Source organism: Melampsora larici-populina (genome assembly GCF_000204055.1).
Source record: "Melampsora larici-populina 98AG31 unplaced genomic scaffold MELLAscaffold_59, whole genome shotgun sequence".
In the NCBI taxonomy this organism is placed as follows: Eukaryota; Fungi; Basidiomycota; class Pucciniomycetes; order Pucciniales; family Melampsoraceae; genus Melampsora; species Melampsora laricis-populina.
Genome location: NW_006768823.1, coordinates 445,195 through 472,552, shown reverse-complemented (window position 1 = coordinate 472,552; position 27,358 = coordinate 445,195). Strand labels below are relative to the sequence as shown.

The 27,358-nt window shown below is 43.0% G+C and overlaps 6 protein-coding genes across 6 annotated transcripts; all 6 read right to left on the bottom strand.

The window, feature by feature from the left end:
• Positions 1-4,201: 4,201 nt before the first annotated feature.
• On the bottom strand, positions 4,202-5,152 carry MELLADRAFT_73205 (uncharacterized protein; the record flags this gene model as incomplete). Its single annotated transcript, XM_007416310.1, has 3 exons — positions 4,202-4,457; positions 4,528-4,968; positions 5,040-5,152. 2 exons carry the CDS (start codon positions 5,110-5,112, stop codon positions 4,538-4,540), a joined length of 504 nt encoding a protein of 167 aa, XP_007416372.1.
• MELLADRAFT_93346 (uncharacterized protein) lies at positions 5,147-6,943 on the bottom strand (the record flags this gene model as incomplete). Its single annotated transcript, XM_007416309.1, has 4 exons — positions 5,147-5,161; positions 5,269-5,584; positions 5,662-6,685; positions 6,748-6,943. 4 exons carry the CDS (start codon positions 6,941-6,943, stop codon positions 5,147-5,149), a joined length of 1,551 nt encoding a protein of 516 aa, XP_007416371.1.
• Positions 6,944-7,761: 818 nt separating this feature from the next.
• Positions 7,762-9,971, bottom strand: MELLADRAFT_50439 (uncharacterized protein; the record flags this gene model as incomplete). The annotated part of the gene is made up of 5 exons (XM_007416308.1): positions 7,762-8,539; positions 8,633-8,777; positions 8,985-9,519; positions 9,597-9,707; positions 9,781-9,971. The coding sequence occupies 5 exons, from the start codon at positions 9,902-9,904 to the stop codon at positions 8,135-8,137; spliced, it is 1,320 nt and encodes a 439-aa protein (XP_007416370.1).
• Positions 9,972-10,560: 589 nt separating this feature from the next.
• MELLADRAFT_73203 (uncharacterized protein) lies at positions 10,561-12,237 on the bottom strand (the record flags this gene model as incomplete). The annotated part of the gene is made up of 5 exons (XM_007416307.1): positions 10,561-10,935; positions 11,002-11,516; positions 11,593-11,649; positions 11,764-11,867; positions 11,945-12,237. The coding sequence occupies 4 exons, from the start codon at positions 12,111-12,113 to the stop codon at positions 11,160-11,162; spliced, it is 687 nt and encodes a 228-aa protein (XP_007416369.1).
• Positions 12,238-12,967: 730 nt separating this feature from the next.
• MELLADRAFT_50435 (uncharacterized protein) lies at positions 12,968-13,864 on the bottom strand (the record flags this gene model as incomplete). Its single annotated transcript, XM_007416306.1, has 4 exons — positions 12,968-13,253; positions 13,325-13,428; positions 13,549-13,628; positions 13,786-13,864. 4 exons carry the CDS (start codon positions 13,862-13,864, stop codon positions 13,166-13,168), a joined length of 351 nt encoding a protein of 116 aa, XP_007416368.1.
• Positions 13,865-19,280: 5,416 nt separating this feature from the next.
• MELLADRAFT_39745 (uncharacterized protein) lies at positions 19,281-20,525 on the bottom strand (the record flags this gene model as incomplete). Its single annotated transcript, XM_007416305.1, has 5 exons — positions 19,281-19,371; positions 19,437-19,519; positions 19,584-19,725; positions 19,799-20,175; positions 20,247-20,525. Coding segments are annotated over 5 exons (972 nt in total), but the record flags the coding sequence as incomplete, so codon positions are not given.
• Positions 20,526-27,358: the final 6,833 nt, after the last annotated feature.

Genomic DNA, 27,358 nt, shown 5'->3' with positions numbered 1-27,358 from the left:
GATTGATGCATTAACATAACATTCAAATGCATTTCATGGCTTCCGAATCAGCCAACTATCAAGTGTTTTGACCCAGAATTGCAAAAGATATGAGGGATCAACACCCGAACCGCTACAACACGCTATGGAATTTCACCGTTTTCCATAGTGATGCGCAGCCTGCGCTATGAGCCCGATCGCTCCGGCTGCACTATTTAGACAAAAAAAAAATTCTCACAATGTCGAAGCGGTACGTACCGCTATTTTTGCGCTATATAGCGCGCTATATGAGAAGGCGCTATGGGTTGAAGGTATTTCAAAAAGAAAAACAAAACAAAAGATAAACATAACAAAAAGGAACTATAAGAGGAAACAAAACAATAAATGTTAAAATCAAATATTTGAACTTCACAAAAGGATGGAATATATCATTTGTCCTTTTTTTCTTTGTCATCTTCTCTACATAAAATTCAAATGCCATGATCGAAATTACACTTTATCAAGAAGATGAATCTCAAGAAGAAGATGAACTCGTGATTGATCGTGATCGGTCAGACCTAACAGTACCTAAAAACAAAGAGAGGCATTAAAATCAAAGAAGATAACATTGATATGAATCAAATGAGTCAGTAAGAAGAACAGACAAACAAAAGATCGATCAGAAACTTACTTAGATAATGATAAAGTACCCTACAATCAAAATCTGAACGAGTAAAGCTATGAGATAGTGGAGAGTAAGTGGAAGAGATACAGTTAGTGATTAACAGATCAGGAGGAGAGGAGAGAGACAACTTACCATGATTGAACAAACTCCGATCGAAGTAAAATGCGAAATTTGTGAGATCGAGATTGGAGATGAAAGAAAAGAGGTGGTTAGTTTTGTGTGTGTCCGTCAATTGAGTGGATTTTTTTGGGTTATTTCAGTATTATCATTGTGTTCATCTGATCGTTGGATCAGGAGTGGAGTGTTTTGAGTTTTTTTGATTAAAGTGTCCGAGTTGAGGTTTTGGTCCCTTTTGAAGAAGGGAGTTAGTCAAGTGTTTCTTTCAAGTCCTGGTGTCTGCAATCGAATAATTATCTTTTGAGTTTGATTGTGATCGTGTTCTGTAAAAGAAAAAGTCTAGTTGTTTTGCGCCTAGTTGTAGATGTGGCGTGGTCTGGCGTGATACCCTGTACCCCACTGGTTTTCTCCGCTATATAGCGGAGAAAGACCTCCTGGTCCCGGTTGCGCAGCGAATGCTCCGCTATGGGAAAGGCCAGCCCTGGTGTGCGGTGCGGAATCTCCACCATGTATTGCGGAACCCATGGCGCACCCAAAAAACGCTACGACATCGCTCCGCAATTGCCATATAGTGCGATGCGGTTCGGGTATTGGAGGGATATAGAATTCCAGATATCCCCTTGTCACCCCTTGACCAAATTCCAATCCGTGTTACAGGTTGTAATCTGAGAAACTTGGAGGTTTTTTGTTAGTACAATCAACAATTCTCACACTAAAAATACAAAAAAATACTCAAATCCAAGGTCTCAGCCATAGGCACAATATGCATATTTTTGTGTATTTTTGTCTCTCTCCAAGACTGCTCAATATCACTGTTTGTTGGTTTTTATATTTTCTGCCCAGAGGATATTATATTTTGTGTAGTATTATATGCATTGTGGTTTTAAAAATATGAAAAAATATGCCAGACAATCGGAATGCATCAAAGGGCCCTCCCATTATTTTTTCATATTTTTCTGACCCTTGCCAGCTTCTCTATAATTTTCTATGTCTACTCAATTTTCTAAACTCCACGGTAAATTTGCAATTTGGTGCAGTGTATATGCAAACCCCAGGCCGCGCATAATCAAAGGCAGCACGTAAAGCCGGGTCTTCAATCTGGTTCCAAGGTAATGCTTGCTAAACAAGCCAAAGACAAAGTAACCTGTTCATTATGCTGATGTCGTATTGGGCTTTTGACTGCTTGATGCCGAAGGATGTGAGTGTTGATTGAGTTTTTGTCTTTGCAACCGCTTTAACTTCAGCTCCTGTTGGTGGAAGATTGGCGCCAGCTGCAATAGCCCGGTCTCGTCCAGGGCACGAAGACATTCCCTTTTTGGCTTAAGGATTTCCATCTCGATGGACCTTGAGGTTTGCTCGAGGATTGCTACTGCTGACACGGATATCCACCTTTCCACACCAAAGACAAGTGTGATTCAGGGGTTTACAAGTCGGGTCCTTTGATTCCTGTAATATAACTTGATCAGAACTGGGTTGGATTATTGTTGAAAAGATAAATAGAATACAACTCACCTCTTCCTTTGTACGATATGCTTCAGAATAATAATCGAGCACATCGTCATGACCATTGGTGTCCTTCTTTTACTTGTTAGTTCGGGTTGATTTGATTTGTTCAATCTCGCTATCAGAATTCTGGCCAAGAGCAGCACGATCCATTGCACCGGGCTGCCAAAATGAAATGCATCAGTTTTGATTATCCCTTTCAAGACTATGATGAATCATCATCTAACCTTGGTGACATTGGCGGCTTTAGTCTTCTTGCGTGTTGGTTTTTTCTTTCGTAAACTCTTCTTCTCAGTAACATTCTGGCTTTCAGTCTCACTATCATCTAATACAACATGTTTCCGTTTTGGAGGTGAAGGCTGAGCTTGAATTGATAGAGCGGCGGATCAACGTGAATCAGATGATGGAATGATCATATTCGGGGCTCTTCTAGGGGTGATGATGCGACTCGTTCTTTGAGGGAGGACACTAGAAGACTCTTCTTCGTTCCCACCTGTGTTTGCATTGTTGTCTGTAGGTTGTTGTTGTGGAGTTGGAGTGACCTCTTGAGTATGGGTAGTTGTTTTGCCGGGTTCATCGTCCATGATTGGTTGATGAAGATGAGTTGGAGAGAGTTGGGATCGGTGGTGGAAGGAGGTTGTGATTGGAGGTTGACTCGTGGGAAGGCCAAGATGTATACGGTATGTGTATACAGTATGTATAAAAGACCTAACAGACCAGGTATCGGGCCAAAAACAATGCCCAACACCCGGGTTGACCCAGCCACAGCAGGGCTGTCTCCTTGGGCTACCCAGCTAAAGCCGCTAAGTTAGCGGCTTTGGCCTTGCTGAAGGCCTTAGCTTAGCGGCACATAGGCTAAGCTAATTAGCTTAGCGCTGGCCCGCTAATGGAAATTCATAGGCCCCTTAGCTTAGCTGGCGCGCGCTAAGGTTTTTCGCCTAGCTTAGCGCAAAAAAATCGCTAAGGTAAGGCGCCGCTAAGCGCTAACTTAGCTTAGCCGAGCCACCGTTGCCCTGAGCTCTAAATCACACTCATTATACTTTTCTAGTGCTTCTTGTTTCTTCCCGATCATGTCTAGCCATGTCTAGCCTTTTTGTAATCATGTTATTCTGTCATTGTGTGTTCAGAAATTGATTCCTTTTGATTGTTGAGCCCCAAAACACCATCTTGGGACCCTCTGTGACCACCACAGCCGTTTTTTTAAAGAAATTGGGAAAAAGTAGGTTACTGACAAAAACAGTTGGAATCTAGGTCACTAACCTCCATAGGCGCTTTCCAGGGTCCTGTCCAGAAGGTGTCCAGGTTTTACAAAACAAAAACACTGCCATCACATAGCAGTCACTGAAAAGCAAGCTGTATGCAAGAGTGCTGGACTTATTGATTGACAGCTCAGCCGAGCAAAGACTGACGAGGTCAAACACATCACATCACAACCAGATGGTTGCACTTGGGGTCTTGACCAACCTTCATACCATCTTTGACTATGATTTTTGGTCGTTTTGAACCCACAAAAACCAGTGAAAACGACTGATTGTCAAATGGTTCTCCTGATTTTGTTACCGGAACCGCTTTGTCTTGGTTCTTGCAACAAAATTCCTGGACACGTTTCCAGAACCATCCGAGGCCGAGGAAGTTTAGCCCTGGTGTAGTCCTAAGCCCCTCTGTGAGCGCGCAGACACGGCGGCGCAGTGGGGCTTGTGTTAAGCTAACATATCCGCCATGAAAATCAATTTTGATTGCTAAACATAACATATAAGCATGAAATAGTTCTCAGCAGCTTTCGTGGTCTTATATCAGCTCATGTTTTATAAGACACATATTGTAACTCACATTAAGTCCAATTTTCACGGCAACAATTGCTGGTGCTCTTAGAGGTCCTTCACAGTCAGCCTACGGCAGATGCTTTTCTCAAAGTTGCTAGTTTAGTAATGGGTTTCTCAACAGATACTGAATTAGACATCATTACATTTATTCGCAACTATTATCGAAAACGGCAAGTGTGGATGCTGGATTGTTATTACACCTTCAAATATCCTTCAAATATACACTTCTGAAAGCTTGATCTAAACGATTCAAAGGATACTACAAACTTGAGATACATGATCCTAATTGAGGGTGATACAAGCGAATAATTTCATTCTACCAAAGGCCGCATTGAATGCAGGCACAGATGACAAACCGTCTGGTGAAGTGACTGAATGAGAGCGAGAAGCCATCAATTTGAAAACCCTGGACACTGCTAATGAATAAAACCCATAACTTACAAGAACGAGATTAAGGGTTTGAGTTTTCATTCGAATTTGCAGTTTGTGACTTAAGCCTTTGTTTATAACTTTCCAATTCTTTCAATGCCAACTGTTCTTCCTTCTCCTCCTCCAATTCCAATTCTTTATTAACAGTATCTTCAATGACAGTGAAACGACCTGTTTCAACAGCTTTTCGTCTTGGATCTTCTACTTTGATGACTCCATTTCGATTTAATCGGTCAAACAAGTCGCAGAGCCGATCAGCCTCCTTCTCACGTTCTTGCTCAGACATCTCGTCTTCAGGTGATCCTTCGACCTCTGGAGGATAAAACGCTCCAGTGATAGGATTCACATCTGTTGGAGGTTGATGTTCACTACTCGAAGACACGCCTGGCTTTCCAATCGACATCAAGAAACCGGCAACAGGACCATAACCGACTTTACTGACGAGATGTTCAGCTGTGATCGTGAAAAAAACATGAGTACGTTGATCGGGTTCAGCTAGGCGTAGAAAAATAGATATGACAAACCATCTTCGTTGAACAAAGCGTACAAAAACCCGCCACAGGTGACTTTAAGCGAGTTGAAGTTGATTGAGTTCATCAAACGCAACAATCGCCCTATCAAGTTGGATTGCTTATTCAAACCGGTGCTACGATCGATAGTGGTGGGAATTAACTTTTCTTGGATGGCTTTTCGAATATCCGTAGTCAAGCCGGTAAATGCTTGGGGATTCTTGGTGGGTGAGAGGAGGTTGACCAGGAGGACCATGACTTGAGTAAGCTGAACATCAAGGTCCATGTTGTGTTGGTCACATCGCTGTTTCACTGATGAAGCATCAGGGTTATCAGGACAATAAAACTTGGTCACCGAATCGACAACATCCAGCAGCTTGGTTATCAAAGGCGGGATCGTCTGCTCCGATTGAAAATCATGTTTGTAATGTGTGAAGTAAAACGAAGGACAAGTTGGAAAATTGAGAAAGGTATGAATATAAGAAGAGAGAGGAGGGCAGAGGTTAGGCGGATTTGTGAGTGGTTCGTATAAGAATAACTGAATCAAATAGGGAAGTAGACTAATGTGGTTTTGTCACAAAAAAATCAGAGCCGTGTCATAATATCAAATCGTTTGAACAAAGTAATAGAGACTTACCCAGCGAATACTTTGTTCTCCGATTCACTCCAGAACACAGCATCATCTTCAAAGGACAAGCTCAGCCAGGAACTGCTACTCAAGCTACTGATATCACTCCTTTGTTCCTGTGAGTTCAAGCCCAAAGTCTGGTTGCTACCCAACTCCAATTCTTTACCTTGAGTAGTCTTAGGCTTGCGACTCATTTTCTTAAGGTTCATCTGATTGACAAAGCGTTGTTTGATGGTCTGCCTTCGAGCACCACCCAGATCAGGGCTTGGGGATTTGGTATGAATGGCACCAGGCGAGAGGGAAGAAGGCGACTTGTTCAACTTTGGATCCGAAGAGCTGGCGCCAAATATATTCGGATTAAAGGTTGAATTGGAGGCGAGGAAGGGAGAGTTGGACAGATTTGGAGCGGCTGGTCGACCAAACTGTTTGATTGACTTGGGGTACTGAACCATGAGGTTGAAAATGAATTTTAGGTACTCGATCATCACGTCAGTCGGGATACGTTGAGCTTCAGTATTCTGAGTCTGTTTGATCGAGTCTCCATAGATCCGAATTTGTGTCTCGAGCTTGAGTGCATGGATGAGATTAACAACGAGAGCGGTACTCTCGATGAGCTCGATTGACAAAGCTGACGGAACAGCAGTGATGAGAAACAAGGTACGAGAAGCGAGAAAGACGTTGGTGGTTGAATAGGAAGGATGTGTTGGAGAGTCATCGTTTGAGAGAGATTGAAGAGTGTTGGCGAGAGCCAAGTCAACAAGTGAGCTCAAGGCCGGTGAAAGATCGGGAGAACCACGAGCCAAGGGATGAAGGAAGAGTGTGTTGGCTAAGATCCGAAGTGATTCTTCGGCAATGGTGGGATCGAAAGGAGGTGGACTTTGATTGGTCGAACTTGATGGCTCATCGGATTGAGGGGAAAGCAATGGAAGTAAATTGGCATAGCGAGTGAAGAGGGATAGATGAGAAGCAAGGTCATCGGTGGCGACAGGAGAACGACCCAAGAGTTTCAGTGTGACAAGTGCATGGTGAATGGCTATAGAGAATGGTGAGTTAGTATTCAATGAATCTTTTCAAGAGAAACAAAGGATGACTAACTTTCAAAAGACCAATCAGTTCTACCAGAACCTTGAGCAGCGAGATCTAAGATGATGATTCTAATCCAAGACCTTCGAAAGGATGGTTCGAGATCAGGAGTAGCTTGATTAAGTTTCTCAATCAATTCACGAAATGCATTGAGAGCTGTTAGATTTTGACGCCTTTCTTGTAAAGATAAAGAAGGATAAGTGTTCATGATTGATTGAGATGTTGAAGTGATATGATAATGATGATTGAAGTGATTTGATTTGATTTGATTGATATGGTAATCAGTTAGAATTCAAATACTAATCCATCCACGCTCATCACTGACAGTCACCGTCACTGTGAGCGAGCACCACTACAGACTCGATTTGGTAATCAGCTCACTCAAAAATTAAACTTCAACATCTCCTTACCAATTCGATGCTACTTCTGCTTGGATACAACAACATTCACACTCTGATTTCCATTGGTCAGTTTGCATTTCGATTAGTTTGCTCATCAGCTTAAACTTCACTTCTTATATCATTTCAACTTGACTCAATCTCGGCAATACGACCAACACAAACCGGATATATCTATAGAACAAAATCTTCAAAGTCTTCAAGGACTTCCGCAACCAATATCGCTCATCAAACTTGTCTGAATCGTTGTTTTTGACTGGGTGATACTTCACTTTTTTTATAGCGCAAACAAGCCTTGACTATCGACATCCATGCCACATCTTATTACGACATACTTGCATTGAGTGATCAACAAACCACGGAAACCCCTAAACCCCGGAGGCACGGAGGGATTTCCGGGGTTGGTAGCGTTTTTTTGCCCGGGCACTAGGAGGGGACTCATTAGGTGGTGTTTATGGTGCTGATAACAGGCTTATTCCGTTCAATGTTGTGGGAATAATCATGAAAAAGATCACGAGTTTTTGTCATTCTTGAAAAGTTAGTAACTAGGTGGTAGGGCAGAGTAATGATATCTTTGACCACTGATCATGATCACAGCATTGCTGCAGTCCTTTTTTCAACTCTGTTTCAGTTTACCTCAATGTTTGCAGACCATAATTTGAGCATTATGAGCTAATATGGACATGATCACTTCGAAACTACCACTGGGCTTTTCCGTGCCCTTTATTTTGTGATGTAGGTCACTCGGTACTGTCATGAAGTTATGTATGAAGGCCTTCTTGGAGAGATTAGATGAGAGACGATAATAATGCGTTCAAATTGAATGCGAGATTGCAATGAGCTTGATGTTTGCGGGGGTGTTATCCAGGTCCCCAGACAGGCTTAATCGTGGCTTTACTTATGTCGCCAGACAGCTGTCACATGTTAGAGCAGGCACACCCTAGGCCAAAAACAAAGCAGTCATGTCTCCGACAGAGATAAAGCACTTTCTTTTGAAGTTTTTATTGCGCCTTCTTACTGCCTCCAGGGACGTGCTTCAACCAGACTGCACTAAACAATACAAATCCGACCAAAACATTCAAACTTCCAACATAGTAAGGGTAAGCATCAGAAAGAAAACGGGGATGTTGATCATGATCAGGAGGTGTGACCATGACTTGAAGAGTATCTTTGAGATGTGACATGCCGTTCCTTCGACGATAATCGACTCGGAAGGTAAAGACTCCATGCCTGTCAGGTGCACGGAAAACAGAAGAATAGGTGGTATAATTGCCATGTCGCGAATTGGTCGGCTTGAGTGACATGCGAAGGTGAGGATCGAGCATCGTAAAGTCCAGTTGCATGTCGGTCACAGAGTATGGGCCCCATTCACCGTTGTTCAAAGCTTGAACATCTACTTTATACTCCTGTATACAAGATGTGACCGCCATTCAGAGTAAAAAGTAGATCAGTCACACGTGACAGACAAGCGAGTAAACAATGAAAATACGAAAACCCACAATCTGGTCGTTGATGCAGTATCTCTCAGGTTTTTCTACACCATTGACTTTTCGGTGCGTTGATGAGAGGATACGAAGTACGGCAGAGTTCTGGAAAACCCATGCTGCTAATTCAGCGCTCACTTTGGAATTGGCGGCTTGTGATCTGATTAAATTAAGACAAAAGTGATACGCGTCAGTTCATGCTTGAGCACGTGGGTATTGTTAGTAGTATTCCAGCTATTCATGAACATGGCGGGTGCCAGAGGGGTTCACGAGCATCCAGGTTAAATATGCTGACGATGTGGTTGTGGTGGAAAAATCCATGGAGTGAAGAGGAATGCATAACGACAGATTCGAATGCATAGCTTACTTTTTACCGTCAGGCGCCTGAATTTCTGTCTCGCCAAATGTGTTAGAGAAAAATTCGACACTTCCTACGAACAATATTCTCGATTGTTTGTGAGTTTGAAATCCAGTGATCAACCCAATCTCCTCTCCTGTGATGAAAGGATCTGTGTCTGCTGGATCCTTGAGCTCAGCATCAGCACTGTAAGCAACAGGACTGGCACGTAGAACGCTGATCAACAGCGGGTTCTTTCCAACTGAGTGCCCGATACCACGAAAGATCACATTAGAAGCAGAGGATGATCGAGTTGATTGAGGAATGATCACTTGATCGTCTATCAATGGACCTCGCTCAAGACTAGTCACAACAGTCGCTGAATCCTGTCCGATATGAGAAAAGTGATCGAAAACAGCGCTAGCTTTATGATCGAAATCAATATCGAACTCTCTGCCGAAATCACGCCAGAACTCGGATAAATTGCTTGAAGCGCCCACAAGAATATTACCACCGTCTTCTAAGAACTGAACAAGCCTTTGTGGTGAAAGGTCTTCGGCAAAAGCTAATGGTAAAATGTGAGCGCTCCAGGACGAGTCAGCGATCGGTGCCTTTACGTGAAAAAAGAATGAACAAATTCACACTTGGTCGTAGGCGCGAAGATGATGAGATGCTGGAATGAGATTTGATCATGCTCGTACAGTTGAGGAGATGATTCTTTTGCCGCACGGAAGGAAAGTTGATGACCCCGGGCTAATGAAAGAAAATTTTATCATCAATGAAGGCTGATGGAATTTCTGAACAAAAGAAATCGAGAAGCACTTACATTGAATTGAAGACCAGAATCGACTATAATCATTTTGTTTGAAGGAATCCTCTATCACCACCAGGATATTGTCCGCAGAGACGAGTTTGAGGAGTGCGATGGTGATCAGGAGAAGTGAGATCATGATGAACTGTTTTGAAAAGTCAATCAGTTGAGTATCATAAATCGAATCTGATGATGAAATGCTTTCTTTACCGTTATGTGTGCCGTCACAGCTGATCGGCTCAACGGTTTCAGATAAAGCTGCGATGTGGAAGTTCTGCACAAGCCGGATACCATCTGATCCTGGTCCGATTCACTATTCGATACCCGATCTCAATGCACACCCGGGTACATGTACACAAAATCAGAACTCCAATTCATCACAATTCAGATTTTGCAGGCAAGCCCATTTGATGTTATGACACTTCATTCGTGGTAGATATACTAAAGAACGCGAGCTTTCAGACTCATCTCAAGTCAAACTGCAAAAATAATGAAATGTGTTTCCACTTGCCGCTGGCAACGGAGTGCCGGTACGGCTTGATTGAGAGTCCAATACCTCATGGCCTCACAAAGGGAACCAAGTCAGGAACGCAACAAATATGCAATGACATTCACCACAATTCTGTATAGGCTAGGAATCAAGCTGCGCCCATTATTCAGTTTATAATGGACTATCTGGGTGGTGGGATGAACAAGTTTTTACTAAGGCGTACTCTTGATACAACAACATACGCCTTGCTTTGTTTACCGTGACAATAGAAGAAATGATGATGCTCGCAATCGCCTTTTTCAAGTCCTTCTAGAGACTTGAATTTCAATCAATGTAGCATGCAACTCAAATCACTACAGTGTACCTTGTAGATATAGCACAAACCCATCGATCATCTCCTCAACTTCACCATCCTTATTGCCTCGGCCAGCAAAATTGGCTTGTTTCTGTAAGGTCGTATACTGACGTCTGAGTCGTTGTAGAGTGCCCAAGTTGACAGTTTTGCCCATAGGGATTTTGATGGACACCAGTTTGGTCCGTGAAGATTGTGGTATCTGGAATGGGAATGTGATTGTCCCATAAGGATTAGGGGATTGTTGAAGATTTGTGAGGAGTTCTGAAATGAGGCTTGATGTGGTTGATTCTAAAAGATGGAGGAAGTTTGTTGACGTCCGAGTGGCCTATTAAATCAAAAGTAACAGTTTGTCAAGAGATCTCATAAATCAACACCTGATGACTTGACGAACCGCCTTGACTGCTGCAGTTGCTGGTTTCAAATCCCCGCGCGTGACAGCTATCCAGATATCATTTCCGATACTAGACCATGACTTCATTGTAACGGTATCTTGTGATATCACCACACGACAGATAGAGTTCATCAAGACCAATTCTAACCATCAGTGACTCAGTACATTATGAAAGGTAAAATAAGAAGAAGCTGGGTACCTGCGCTCTCGGTTTTCGTTGCATGAAGTTTCGGTTGACGGGCCGCTGGGGAAATCTCATCCGACGGCGCCTGGCATTCGTCAATCACACGCAAGCCTTCCAGATTGCCAGCTAGTCCGTCAGCACTCCCGTCATGTGATGCCAAAAGTGAGTCACACCACGGAAAAACTACCAAAGGACTGTCCCAGCGCGTGCTGCCGTTTGGTTCTTCAAAGCGAGAAATCAAATTTCCAATCGTTTGCTCTTCATACTGAGCCTCGTCAGATAAGTTGGCGTTTCGAGAGATGCAGTCCGACGGGACGGCAGCTACATGAACCTACTATCACAAAGTGTCAGCATTTAACCTACAAAAACTTTCACATCTGCTAGGAGGATGAGAATCAATTCCGCACCGTGCAGTTTCGTACACCAGCTTCCCTCGCGGCACAATACAATTGATAGCGGAAGCCCTGGAATATAAATCATTGAATCGGTAGGCTGTCCTGAGCGTCCCCAAACGGCTGAAGTGAGGTTTCAGACGAGTTGGTCCATACTGAGCGCCCAGTGTGGGACTGCAAACGCACTTTGATGTAGTTCATACCATCACACAACACTATGCGACCCTTGCTCAAATGGCGAATAGTGTGAGATAAAAGGTGCCCACGTGCGACCTTCTCCGATTTACTATCTTAGACATTCCCGTCAGATGTATTAGATGTATTCAACGTCGGTCGATCACAGCTCCAGCGGACGGTATTGACCCACCATTGTAACTTGAACGATGGACTCCAAGAAGCTCGTCGTTAACAATGACAACATCCTTTATCGTTGTAGAATCGTCCTCTTGTAATCTTGACTCGAGCATTTCCTTGATCTCGATAGCACGCGTGGTCTTGCCAGCACAAGGAAAGCCCGAGATGACGACAAGTGCCATGGTCAGTCTCGGTGGTGGCCTGGGGATAGCGGTTTCTGCGGCCTGAGAGATATAATACGGGTGTCTGGCTATCTCGACCTGGAAGCTTCTGAGTCACAAAATGCTTTGAGAAATTTAATAGCCGGTGACCGGTATGAAGAGTTGATTCTTGATTATCGAATGCACCAATCCCGGAGATAAAAGATCTAAAAGACCGGCGGGATGGGAATCACCTGGGCCGACCCAGGACATGGTCGAGGCCCGAATGTCGGGTATGACGGAGCCCGAGGCCGTGGTGACCGACATCCATGCACATGTGATGGGAGCAGTGATCAAAAAGCGCAATTCGAGATTTTGCACCAAAGGGCGATTCTCGAAAGCAAGGAGTATTTGAGGACAAGCAGGAATTGATGGCCAAGTCAATGGAATGTCCCACAAAATAAAATGCCTGTTCATGCTGAATAATTGATGTTCAGATCAGAAAAGGACAAGAGCCCATAGGACAAGAGACAGTGGCGCAGCTAATGCTTCGCATGGCTCCTTGTAGGATGATAAGTTGTTGGATGGCAGGATGCAGATTGAGTTGAGCTGAGGCGAAACATCAAGCCAGCAACCTCGTCGCTTGATACGACAGTGATCAATGGGGCATGCTCTCAGCTACTTCAAAATTCACGCTAGTTTCAGTCAAGTTCGACGAGTATCTGAATTTCAACTTCTACCGGCCTTAACAGAGCTGAAGGAGGTACAGGGAGGGTTCATTGGAAAGCTTCGAAGCATACTTTTGGAGTAAGTCAAGAGATAGCCCAATGAATACGTCAGCAGCATCAATTCTGCCACCTTGCGCCACTTCACGGTGCAAAGATAAATAGTCTCCTTGACGGTGAATAAATTGTGGTACTGGGGCACTTTTACATGCTTCATGACTGAGCGGCATAACGAGGGCATAGTTCGCGAAAATTACACAAGCTAGATTGAGTGTTGACAAGCTTCAGCTATTAAAGCCAGAACGACGGTTGATCGGCATGGTGAGAGATTCTCGGAGAAGCGGTGGAACAGTGAACAACATTGCATCATCATTTCTTGCTTTTTGAAGCAGCTTCTTGACTCTTTAGAACTTTCTTCACAATCTTTGCCTCCTCAACCAAAAAAGCACGGACAATTCTGTGAAGACAAGTCATAAATCAGCGCCTTGAACACTAAGCTAATCTTCAGCCATCTCCGGTGGGCCTCACCTGTCACGGACACAGTTTCCACATCGGGAACCACCGTATGGTCGCTGGACGGTCTTGCGTCGCTTGGAGATGTGGGCGTATCGAATGGGCCTAAGAGCAGGGATCTACATGAGGGATCAATGGAGAAGAAAAACGTCCAAGGATATCGTCATTAACTGCCTGGTGTGACTTCAATGTGAACCCAATGAAAGTAGTCGAAATATAAGATATAATCAAGGTCTTACACCGGGTAAAGCGATATGGCAATCACCACATTTGGGGGCGGTGGCTTGCTTGTGGATACGTAATTGCCTCAATTTCCCTCCTGTGAATTGATTTTGTGAGTGAAAGAAGGCAGGAGTCGTCAGAATTTTGAAAAAGGGCTTTGGCGATGGTTCCAATGGATCCAAATCCTGTGACGCGCTTGAGGTCTTGAGGACAGCAGGGGATCGGCAAGATTCACAGAGCAACAGACGACTGACCGGGGGTTTTGATGATCCGGTGTAGGTTGGAGGCCGTGTTGTAGGACTTTCGTGTGCGGAGAGTGACTCGTTGAACCATCTTGACGAGATTTGCCTTGAGGAGTGTTAGCGTATGCGAATCGAGAGTAATAGAGCGCCCACCGGACCGATACTGGGAAGCCAACCTAGGGTTACACTCAACGGCCTACTTAGGTTTACGGCCGGGAGCCATGTATCGCAGGTCCTGCCAACTGCCAATCACGGCTTTAGGGTTAGGTTTACAGTCGAAAAAAATCTATGCACATTGTGCTTTGTCCACGACGATTCACCCATCCACATCCCCTGCAGCTTGTGGAGTATATGAAAAGTGCTTGCCCTTTCCGCATTCCAACATCATGAGAAGATTCAGCAAAGACGAGGATAGACGAAGACCGAGTTCAATATAGACTCTCCAAGTGTTATCAAACCTTTGAACGAACTTTAACCCGAGGCTTTGGAACCATCGCTCACAATCGGAAAGCGTGATTTGAATAGACCGAGCCTTGAAAGCGTGTCTTGTCCATGGGTTGTGTTGATCGTCATTTTTTGATTTTTTCCTTTTTGCTTACATCAAAGTCTGGCGAGATAAATTGTTGCGCGGGGTTTCCAGGTACGTAGCCCTTCAATATTAAAATGGTGATTTCACCCTTGTATCTGCCATTGTATTATACTGTCTTTGTATTATATTGAGCGAGCTGATTGCGCTCATGGGGGCAACTCAGTTAAACATATCTTGTCACAAAACAAAAACCTCATAGGAAGTACTCAAGACTGGAGAAGTGGCCTCCAGAAGTGTCAAGAAGTGACACCCAGAAGTGGCTCCAGAAGTTTCTTGAGTGACACTTCTGGAGCTTTCTGGGTAGCTTTGAGAGCCCCATATCACGTGGTGGTACTCATCTGGGCACAATTTCCAGAAAAGCTCCCTTCACATCTTTTCATCTTCATTTGCAATCGGATTCAAGTGACCTTGCCATTTTCATTAGACTTTGATTATAAGCTTTGAACAGAAAGAAACTACAACACAACAAACACATTTTTTTTTGGTCTTTTGCAGGTCAAAAGTGGTCTTTAACAATGATATCAAGATTGACTTCAGATTGTATTGATCAATCAAATGAATTGAAGCGGATGTCAAATCATATCAAGAGTGTTATGTTTGTGGTAGGAAAGAATCAAAAATAAGATGGATCCCATCATTTGGTTATAACATGTTAGTGTTCTGAAGAGAGTCATCCTCTAAAAAAACTCTGGTTGTGTGGTCACTGCTTAAACGCACATATGAGTGGAGTTCAGAGGTTCTTGGCTCCAGAAGCTCCAAACACTGTGTCCTTGTGGCAGTTGCCCAACAACAAGCGCACACGGACTGCCTTTGAGGCACAAAGGTAACTTGGGTGCGCTCATTGACAGGCAAACACCACATGGACATGGTGAGAAGTTTCTTGAGCATGTCCAAGAAACTTCTGGATGTCACTTCTTGACACTTTGGAAGCCCACTTCTCAAATCTTGAGTACCCTTAATGTTGAGTAAAGACTTGCTGTTACAATCCAATCACTGGAGTTCTCACTCTCACTCTGAATCTTGTGATGACCTAAGCTTAACTCAGTCCCTACAAGCCATTAAGTGTGTTTGTCACACCCTTGAAGAGGGGCTTACAACTAACTTAACCAATTCCCTCTGTAGTCAGACACTTTTGCGTCACAAGCTCAGGTTCATGCAGAGGTACTTAAGACTTATCTGCCAGGCTTGGTGAGCCAGCAAGGGCTCAAATATAGAGTTTGGCTGGAAGGTTTTCAAGCCCCAAAAACTCCCACTTTGTATCAATAAACCCCCATGCCCATTCCATCTGGATGTGAATATCCCCTTCCAATCTCTCCATTCAGATGTTCTATATCTCACTCTCACCATGCTCAAGAACTATGAGAAGTTTTTGAGTTTTGTTCAAAAAGTGAAGTGGTTCATTTCAAACTTCTGGAGACTTTGCTATCCTCAGAAATAGTGTAGTGTCCCAGATACAGAAGATAATACACTGTATAGTCCATTTACCCAAGTGAGTCTTCTTGGGTCCCTGCTTGCACACCAAAATGGGCTGATAAGTTGCAAGCATCTCTCCAGGGCGCCGAATTGGGACTTGTGGTCAGTTGGGAATTCCAACTTGTAATTTTTGGTGTGTGAACTCCAAGATTAAAATCTCTGTGAATTTGTTTACATCCTATGCCTCACTCACTGTATGTAGAAATTGGTGAAATTCTATTTATGTTACTTTTTGCATAAAACATACTTTAAATTTTTGTGGGGGATTTGAGGTGGTCTTAGGCAATTTACAAGAGGACCTCAGAGCCATTTTTTGGCATCTTTAACATAGTGCTTAAGCTGTGCCAAACGGTCTTTTGCTCATGACATTGTGTTGAGATTTCTGCTCTGCACCTAAAACAGGCTGAAATCTTGTTCAGTGCATAGCAGTTGCAGTATTGGTTGCATCCCCAAGTCAGTGTTGTTTCTTGTCACAAGTTGCAGCATCAAGGTTCTTGTGGGATAATTGGGATTCCTGACTGTCTGTGAGAATTCTGAGGTTATTACAGACCCATGTATCAACATACATGTATTTTCCATATCCTTGTAGCCAGACAGACTGGTTCTCATCTGCTGCACACAGGGCTTGTAGCTCCAAGTGCCAGACCTTCAGCAACCCATAGAGTACCAGCTTTGCCACACGCATACTCACCACTCATTTTTTCACCTGTCCAAATTTTCATCCATGAAAGCTCAAGCTTAACAACCCTCACCAACCCAAATTCAATTAATAAAAGGAGTCTGAAGGTTTGAACCCGAAAAAATTAAACATCCCATATCAATAATCCAATCAAGCCAGAAGCATGGAAACAAGCACTAGAACCTGCTGAATTGAAATGAGAACAACAAATAGTCATAATTTTAAATTTGAAGTTTATGAATCAAATCATTAAAGATTATTCATGGTTTTGATTGAGGAAGAAATCAAAAAATTGGATAATGTTTCATGATTTGAATTAAATATGTTTGATTGAATTACTAGACATAGAGAACATAATCAAGTAATTGGATCATGCTCTAAAAACTGTTCTTCTTTATTGACACTAACATATGATTGACCATTTTTAACAGATGGAAGTACATGGAAGATTGAATGATTTGAGTGGGAAATGGCTTTGGAATAGTGAGGCCATGTCACAAGAGCCATCTATTTTGAAAATGTATAATGAGAGTGACATGGTATCACTTCAGTTGAGTTTGATGTTACTTCTTTAAAAGTGACACCATACACTTTGAAATTTGACACTCCTGTGACATGACCCAACTTTTGTAAAAGTGACACAAGATAATTCCCAGTGAACCCATGTTGCAACGGGCTTTTGCCCACGGTCTGAAAGGCAGTCATTCTAGCCAATATACTAACAGGGATTACACAAAGGGTTTCGGAGCAGGTATTATGATTCAAGCTATAGCACCGACATTTTACTTTCAAAAACACAATTCTTGCAAAACCCATAAGTAAAAACCTCAAACAAATTTAAAAAAAAAGAAAACATGCAATAATAAAAAACAGTTAATTCAGAACACAGTGTATTCAAGAAATACAATTAAGGATCTTGATAAAGTGTAAACGAGAGGGAAGGAAAGGAGGACAAAATGAAAGTTCAGATAAGCAAATGAGAAGATTGAGAAACGAGTAAGGAACATTTATGAAAAGAAACGGTCTCCAAAAGAAGGAAGAGCAAAAGAGAGAAGAAAACAAAGAACCCTGTGTAAATGAGTCAACTCCTTGAGGAAGATGTATTATCTCTTCACAAGGTATAAGTAGAAAATTATGAAAAGACTAAACGAGAATAATGTTTATTGATATTGATGAGAGGAGGATTCATAAGAAAGAGAGTACCTAACTATTCATGAGGTACAAACGAAGTGGTGAAAGGAATAAATGAACGACATCAAAATAAAAAGGGCTTTCAAATCTTCAAATAGCAATTTGATGTCGATGATGAGACGAAGAAAAGTTCTTCCAGATGGTGAACGATTGGTGTACGCCAGTGAAAAAGTCACAAATAGATAGAGGTGACATGTAACGTGCGTCAATATCGAGTCCACCGATTGTTAGACGCACTACCCAAGCTATTGTTATTACTGGATGGTGGTCGGGATGTGAGAGTTGAAGTCTCCCCACGCTTGTTGACGCTTGTCGACCGACTCAATACACTGGCTGTCCTAGATTCTGACATAGTGTTTGCGCCTGCTGGTTTGTGGCTGCTGCTACCTAAATGATATGATGATAAGAAACCATTGAGGTTTAACCGCCTCCTGCCCGAGTTCTCAGTTTGTGCCGTCCGGGCATGCTCTGCAGTATTACTCATACTTCGACCTTTGGAAAGGAAATTCGGTCGACTCATCGACTCCAGCAATCCACCACCTATGGGGGGAAGTGTCCGTTGGCGATCGGAAGTTTGTCGTTTCATACCGAAGCGGCGACGGCTTTGAGGTTTAGTTTGAGGGGTTGCCGCATTGTCGGAGTCAGTGGGATCCTGGTGTGACTGGTGGATTGAAGAGCTAGAGTGCCTGATCAAAGAGGGCTGAGAAGGTGAGGTGATGTTGGCTGATGTCGAAGGGTCGTTGAATTTCTTCATCCGTAGCTTGTACTTGTCAACCACGCCCCGACTGAGTGATTCAAAGTCCGATCGGATTGATGTGCCAAAGAGAGAACATGAGGAAAGTCACAAAGGATACAATCAAAGGCACAGATTGAATACCAATGTCACCAACAAAAGAAAAAGAAAGAGGTACAGATCAGAAGAAAAGAACATTTTGCACGTAGATTCACTCATCTACTCCGTTTGCGGAATATTCGAAGAATTGCCGCTCTTTTTTTATAAGAATGAAACGGAACTGACGCAAAGAGAGTATTATTGGCTCGCTTTCCCCTCCTTCGCCCGCCATTCAAATCTGTCAGACCAGCCTCAGGAGTATCGACCACATCCCAATCTTCATCCGCGGTATCATCCTGCTTCTTCTTCGAAGACATGGCAGGTGTGCTTCCATCAGTCACTCCAAGTTCCAAGGTCGTTTTGCCAGTGTTATCAGATGCTTCTCTCTCGTTGCTTGTTGGACGAGTTGATGAGCTAGAGTAGTGCTCATCAGAAGCAATTGAAGTAGGGGTCTTCGCACTTTCACACAACTGATCATTTGATTGGCTCGTCAATCCAGTATCATTAGTGTCACCTTCGTTCTCCTCTTCGATGATGGAATCCTTATCGGTTCGAGGTGCAATGAAACTGTAACCATCAAATACGTCATTTCCATCTTCGTCCACCGCCTTCTCTGGTTCTATCTTGCCAGGTGTCTCCTCATCAGAGGTAGCTTGATCCTGAGAATCGGGCTGTTTGTCGTCGCCATCTGCAGCAGACGGTGTGGCCGGGTCCTCATCTTGCACATGAGTGGGCTCCATAGCGAGAAACGTTTCATCAAAGTTTTGAGTGTCAGTCGCATCGTTAGGATTGACTGCAGGGACATAAGGGGGGATGTAACGCTTGTGGCGGACACTGGATGATAGAAAAGACCTGTCAATTGCCTTGATGAGTTGAGTTGCTTTCGAATATGGACTTACTGGTCCCAATCGATCATGCCGAAATAGGGATGCTTTTTGATCCTAGCCCCTGTCATTCGCACCGCTGGATTACGCTGTAATAGCTGTAAATGGAAAATAAGGTGAGAACGCGCCAGCACGAGTGAGAAAATCGAGTTCGATACTCACCCCTCGTAACAAGGTCTTTGTGTCATGATCCATGACTCGGCTTGAATCTTCGACAAAAGTCAATTCATCATGCAAGACTCGCCGATACATCGTGGCATGGTCTTCAGACCAAAAGGGTGTGAGACCCGTAAGCATCTCGTACCTTAGTCATATTGAAACAGGATCAGCAGCTGACAAAAGGTGGTATATAGGGACCAGAGAGGATCAAGACTCACAGCATCGTGCCAAATGACCACCAATCAACCTCATAACTATAAGGCTCTCCCAACAAGACTTCCGGTGCCAGATACTCCGCTGTTCCACAAAATGTCATGGTTCGCTCTTCAGAAGGCACATCAGCGGTCGCAGGGGCAAACTGTTTACTGAGACCGAAATCAGTCAGGACGATGTGACCATCGAATGCAATCAAGATGTTCTCCGGCTTCAAGTCGCGATAGATCACCCCTGATCGATGCAATGCAGTCACGCCTTCGGTGATCTCAGCTGCATAAAATCGTGCACGATCTCGTCCCAGGCGTCCCCATCTAGCAAGTTGAGTGGCCAGGTCACCACCTGGATGAAAATCCATGACTAAGAATAAATGGTCTTTATCCTACAAATGTCACATTACGAAGTGATATGGTTAGAACGTGGAACTGAGTAGGGCGCAGAAATATAACATACATGGAAACTCCACCATAGTCTCACGATGAATGGATTACTACCAGGTTCATTGGCGACACGTTTCAGGACACCTTGTTCAGTCAATGTATGTTGAAGCTCTCGATGAGCCAAGACATGGTTTTTACGAATGCTCTTCATTGCATATACGCGCTGTTTCTTAGCACTACTACCGTGCGGCGATCGATACCTGGCCATCAAAACCTTTCCAGCGCAACCTTTGCCCAGAACTCGGATGATTTCAAAATCTTTGACATCAATCTTGGGTTTGGATAGCAAAGGAGTGATAGGCTCTTCAGGAATTGGTGGAGTCACGATTGAGTCTTTAGGAGGGTCGGGGATAGACTCTTGATCGATGACAGTAATCGATTTGATGGATACGAGGGGGTCGGAGGTGTCAGCATGGTTCGATGGCGGTTTGGTTGTGGTGGCACTGCTAATCGAAGAAGCGGATGAAATAAGGGGGACCGGGGTCGAAAGTGGATCTGCCTCTTGAGGGGTAGGAAGATCTGAGGTGCTCGGAATCGTGGCCGGGAAAGGCGGGATAGACGGAGTAGGCGAGAAGTCAATCGCAAATTGAAGAGCCTTGGCATCAGCAGAAGATAGTCCCAGGTTTTCTTCGGCTTCTTTTCTAGCAGCATGAGCAACACTTTCGCTGCTCTCAGTGCTTCGAACCGAGGATTGATGATTGGGATCAGGACTGGTCGACTGATCTTCAGAGTTGGGTAAACCGGAGAAAGGTTCGGAAGATGCGTGAGAGCTGTCCCGACGCTGATTGGGGCTTGTCTGGGGAGATTCAGGCTTTGTAATCGAGTTGCTATCAGTGTAAGAGGGTGTTTTGAGGTCATTGTGAATGGAAGTCATTGATGACCTGGTGTGATGAGGGGTAGAGCTAGTAGAGCTTTGGGGCTTTTCGGTGCGAGATTGGTGATCAGATTGAAGCTTGTTAGGTAGTTTCCGTTCGCGCTCCACGTCTTCCTTTCCAATCTTAAAGAACTCTCGCCATTCTTCAGTATCTTTGAGTGAATTCAAAGCTGAGTCGGAAAGGTCAGATGATGTTGCGATGGAGCTGGAGGCAGGCTTGGGAAGGATAGAGTGAGTTGAGAGTTCAGTGAGATAAACCCCTATTTGAACTTCTTCGTTTTGCTTCACTAGCTCGGTTCGATTGATGTTCTTCTTTTCAGATTCAGTTAAGCTGACGTCTACAAAATCCTCTTCGTCTGAAGAAAACAGATTAGGGTTAGAGAGTGATGTGTTTCTGCCAGGAGAGTGTGGAGGAGTCGGCGGTAAATTGACAGCTGGAGATTGACGTCGACTTGAAATTGAAGATCTGATTTTAGGGGGTGAGAGTGACTTCGAGATGGATTGCAGGACTTGTTTGGTTGTCTTGGATTTCTTATTTGAGCCTGGTGGACTTAAGAAGTTTGTTGGCATGGCAGAGATAGTAGCGCGCTTATTGACCAAAGAGAACGAGTGATTGTTCGATGATGCACCTGTACGAGTGTTGAGAGTTGAAGGTGAAAGGATAGTTGGGGGTTGTGGAAGTGACTGAAAGACTGTAGGGTAAGCAGTACGCAGCTGAATCGAGAAGCGTTTGACCGATGGTTAGGAGAAAGGTAGTAAAAGGTAAACAAGATCAGTAAGAGTTGAATAGGGTTTTGAAGGGTTGATTATGTGATTGAGTGTGATGAGTATGATAAGATGTATGTGTTTGATGAGGTTACATTAATGGATCAGTTGATACAGCAGTCCAAACAAATGTTTAGGTAAAGAAGCCAAGAAAGAAACACGAAAAGGAAACAACTCGATTACAATCAGCCGAAACTTCAGTGACGATGAGACTTGATGATGTGAAAGGGTTTTAAAGCATAAGCTCAAAGCATCCAAAAGGGTCGACAGAGAAAGAAAGGATGAGATTGTAGAAAGTTAATATTGTCTTGGTGATAGAGACAATCTCAAAGTCACCAAACCGAGAACACAAGAAAGAGAATCTAATGACTGAGAGAAGTTGATAATAAGATTAATCAAGAGTCTACAAGTCAAGTTTGTGATTGTGTAAAACAATCGATGATTGAACATTCGAAGCTTGATGTGAATATTGTCAAGATTTGTTTTAAACACTCTTAACAAAAGGGTCGTTTGTTCTTCGAGTTCAGTTTCAAATTGGGATGAGAAGGAAAGCAGATAGAACTCTATGAAGAAGATAAGAGAAAGACAGAAAGGGTAAAGAGGGATTAAATGACTCACCAATTGATCAAAGTTAACTAAATTTTCAAGACTTCGAACTAAAGCCAAATGAGATGAAGGTGTTAAAACGAAAAGTGTAAAAGATTGATCTCGGATCTGATAAGGTAACGGAGCGTTTTGTCAGTAGAAGTTATGATAATCAGTGTTTATATAGTCTTATTGATTTGCTCAATTGATGATGTTTGAAAGCTGACCTTGTTGGGTTTCTGTTTCGGATTACGTTCTTTGACGGTGATCACCCAAGATTGAAGTTTAGTAGTGATACTAGATTGACTTGTTCTTGGGTTATGTGGTTGATATTCTTGTTGCTGATGATGATTGTTTGACATCTTGACTAAAAGTGATTGGTAATAACCTTGGAGTTTGAATTTCAACTTGAGATTCGAAAATGAAGATGTTGAAGATTTTGAAGATGAGATTATTCCTATCAATTCTTGTTTTTTAGACTTTATTAAATAGATCGAATGTAAAATGACTTGAAGAACTAAAGAAATCAAAACGAAATAGTTGATGAAAAATCAAAATGAAAAATGGTTATCTGATCGCCTGCCGCTTAAAAATTAATCAAATCTTTTTTGCCAAGTTCTAAGAAATTCTTTCTTTTCTGAATTGACAACGTTGGAAGGCCAGCAAAACAAACACTATAAATATCAAAAAAAATTAAACTTGAATTGAGTTCAATTTGAACAAATTCAACGATATCTTAACATTTCAATTTGTTTGTAATGGACGTAAGGTCCACTTAGGTAGATTGAGAGGACCCTGGAATACACCCATGGAGGGTACTGACGGAGCATGATTTTCAGTTTTTTGCCTCTACACTACGCATCAGTGCCTCTATGAAGCTGCAGAGCACTTCAAAAGATGCGCATGGAGTAGGGCTATCAGATGAGACCAGACAGAGCCCGGCATCATGTCTCACGGCGGCGTAAATCGCGATGGCGCAATTTTTTTTTCGACCTCCAAGGCCAAAAACCGACCCTCGATTTTTGGCCCTTTTTTGGGCGTTACATTGATATATCTTAGGTAAAATTGGTGCTACCAGGCTGCGAGCTAGTGCATTTGAAAGCCTTCATTCTGGTGCATCTTTTGTGCTCCTGTAGGTATTGATAAAGTGCAGTTTAGTATCGAAAAACTACGTCAACAAAAGGTCGGTTTTTTCGTAAGTACCCTCCATGGGTGTATTCCAGGGTCCTAGATTGAGGTCCACTCGATCTCTCACCGGTGCGATCTCATCATTCTCACTCACACACCCAACAGACTGGCTGACAAACCCAAGACACACCCTGTACACCCACACACTGACTTTACTTAAATCCTTCAACATTTTCACTCATTTAATCTACGTAGCTTGCTTCAAAGTCAAGGGGTGCGAGTCGAAAAGGTAGATTGTAGCTCACAAAATACATCAAACATTCATCTATGATTCAGGGGGGATGCTTCTTTATACTTCTTTTCATGTCCTCATGTCAAAGCTGTTGCCATGAGTCCACCGTGAAAAATCCTTTTGTATGGATCTGCTTCTTTACTTGAAATCTCAGGAATGTTTTTCTAGTCAGCAGAAAATCTTTTCGTGCGTTTTTAGCCACGAAATGCACGAAGATGGTCAGAGAGTCAAGTTGATCAGAAGACTCGATCTGGAAGACTCGAAGGGCTGTGGAAGCGGCGAGGCGGGCTCTCATTTAAATGAGAGACAGTCAGACCTATTGGGTTTTATCATTCATATTCCCTCTAACAAATGCATCAACCCTTGTCAAAACGCACTCCTTGTGACAGACATTTGTCCGCTGTGTTGCGCCTGGTAATGGCACGCCGGGTCTATGTTCTTTGTGTAGTTCCGGTGCCATGGATATGTAGGTGATTTGGTGATGATCATGATGATTACAAGTAGGATGAGTGGGAGTCATTGTGGGACTTTAGTGGTGCTCAAAGTTGACCTACTTTCAAAAAAACCAGTTGACCCAGTTGACTTTTTGGCTGTGAGCTGTCAACAAAAGTCAACTTGATACACAAAGTTCCTGCCAAAGAGCAACTGGGTCAACTGGGTTTTCTTTAAAACCAAGTCTACTTTGAGCACCACTTTTGTTAAGTTTAGTACCCAAATGGGCAATGACTTTTGGATTTGCATTGCCCAATGCTCACTTGGGGTGTGGCAAATTCTAGCGCCTCACATGAGAGCCAAGCTCTCTGCCTCTGCAACCCTTTGAATGCTCTCAAGGATTATCTACATACATCACAGAGAGAGTTCTTTATTTGCCAACTTTTTAACTAAGCATCTTGAATATGAGAGGTCAAGCTTACCTTGAGGTACACATCATAGAGATAATCATTGTGATGATCCAATAGAAGACCTCAATATATTAGGTGTGTTCAAACCAAACCGGGTTGCCAAAAAACTTCGTACACCGGGTTACCTTCTTGGCTGGGAGCTGTCAAGAGCTGTCAATAAATGCCAACTTGATACAACAAGTTACCATCAAAAATGCAACTGAGTGTGCCAAGTTAGGTTTGAACACTGCTTTTGTTTATTGGTCTTCACACTTGTTGAGATTTTCTGACCTGACTCTTTCCATCACAAACACAAGTCTTCTTTGCTGATTGGGCAGTGGGACCACATAGTTGACACATTTTCTGTGTGGTGTGATTTGTGATGGTAATGATCTAATGTTTTCAATGAGAGATGTGTGATGGTCAAAATGGACTAAGTGCTGGACAAGACATGTGCTGTGTGTTCAACAAAAACCAATGAGGTGTGATCCCAAACCACCTTGTGTGGTGAACTTATATACATATGTGCTCCATGACCTGGGAGCTATTCAACCCAGATAAGTGATATGGAGGCCATGACACTGCAAATATAATGTGTTTCTCCAAAGTGAAAAATGATTGCACTTAATGCACAAAATGATTAATAATGCAGATTTAATGCAGAAAAATGCAGATTTAATGTAGATTTAATGCACTTTTAATCATTTTTTGAATTAAATGTAATCATTTTTCACCGCGGAGAAACACATTATATTTGCAGTGTGAACCAGTAGGAAAGACTGGAGGCAAGAAAATTAAGCCCAACAGCTAAGAGACACCTTACACAACCCAAACCCAGGCAATGTGATTTTTGGAGTGCAGCAAGAAAACACCTCACAGACTCTAAAAAACTGTGGTTCAAGAAAAGAGGTGTCCTTGAATGTTCCAAGAGGGACAATCTTCAACAATTGGTGGTTACCATGCCACTATCATATTAGAAGCTAGACAAACAAATGTCTGGTTGATTGGTTCAGCCACAGGCACACAGTGATAATGCTATCCTTGAAAATGTCACACATCTCCTCATTGTCACAGGAATTTCTTAACTTACACATCATCAAAAAGACACTCTTTCTCATACTGGAAATGGGGCATAAATTATGTTTCAAATTCTGGAAGGAGTTTTGTCCAGACACATAAAATGAAATACACTGTTTGTGATTTTACACTCAGCCACTTTTAAGAAGTCTTTGCAAATGATATACTTCCACTTGCTTTATTGTTGGGTGACTTTTAATATACAAGTGGGGAGTTTTTCTGTTTTTGTTTGCTTCAACTCAGTTTGTGAGTGCCACATTTCAAACATGGAACACCTATACAGTCCAGGTGGGCCTTTTTGGGATGTGGGCACAAATATTTGTAAATCAGAGTGTAACCTCCACTTGATTGGAGTCTAAGCAAACCTGTCAAAAGAGCTGAGATTTTGATGCAAAACGTGTTATATCAATTTTAGGCCAGCACTTGAAGTTCCAGAACCAGTGAGCCAATAGACACAATAGAAAGGGTATGAGATAGAAAGAGCCCATAAATTAAAAGGAAAGAATGGAGAAGGCAATATGTGAAAATGGGAAACACTGATAGCTATCTACTCTTTCCCACCTGGTAAAACCCACACTACTACTACATGTCCAACCTTGACATCACACACTTTCACCCTTACAAAGCCAATGTGGAGAGAAACTGTTTATTTGTATAATTTGCTGACATAAAAATTATGTTTACTGCCTGGGGGCATGTGTAGGATAAGATCCACCAATGTATTTGCTTCAGCTGCCACTGGAAGAATGTAATACACACAGTTGTACTGGCTAGCCAATTCAATGGAGAGGAGAAATTGCAAGAAGAGCAAACAATTCAAAGCTAATTGCAATATTGAAAAAACCAAAGCATCTTGAGAAATCCAATTTTGATGAATTCCACCTGTTGCAAGAATCAAAGATGTTGCACATGATCATAGGGTGGTTAAGCAAAGATCAAAGCCAACACACTTCACACCCCACCCAAGTCCCACATCAGACACTTTTTCCTCAAGCTTGGGTGTCTGGAGCTTGTGAAGTCAAAAGTGCCCTGCAAGAACAAAGTTGGCTTTAGGTAGCTCCACACCACATTCTATGCAGACATTGCTTGGTAGCTCTTTGCCCACTGCAGTGTGAATGGAACACTTGAGGTCTTTTGTTTGTGGCTTCTTTGGGTCATTGCGGCTAGATCAATACCCTTTTTGGACCTGCTAGGAGGTCCGCACTTCCTAACGGGGCCTGCGCACCAAAGCCAAAACCTGGGTTTTTTGGTAGCGGAGCAACCACAACAAAATACGCAGGGGGCCCAGCTTATCCAATATATAGCGCAGGTATATACAGACCATGGGTGGAGGGCTCAGACTCACTCCACCCCTTCACTCACTAGTTCCAATTCGATCTGATTCGACGCCTCACGGCACCATTCCCAGGATCATGTGTTCAATCGATCCTGGATTCATTACCTCCCCACCACAGATGGAACACGACCCCTGGATGAGGGTTTGAGGGCCTGCCTGTGGTCCACCCGAGTTCCAAATACTCTAT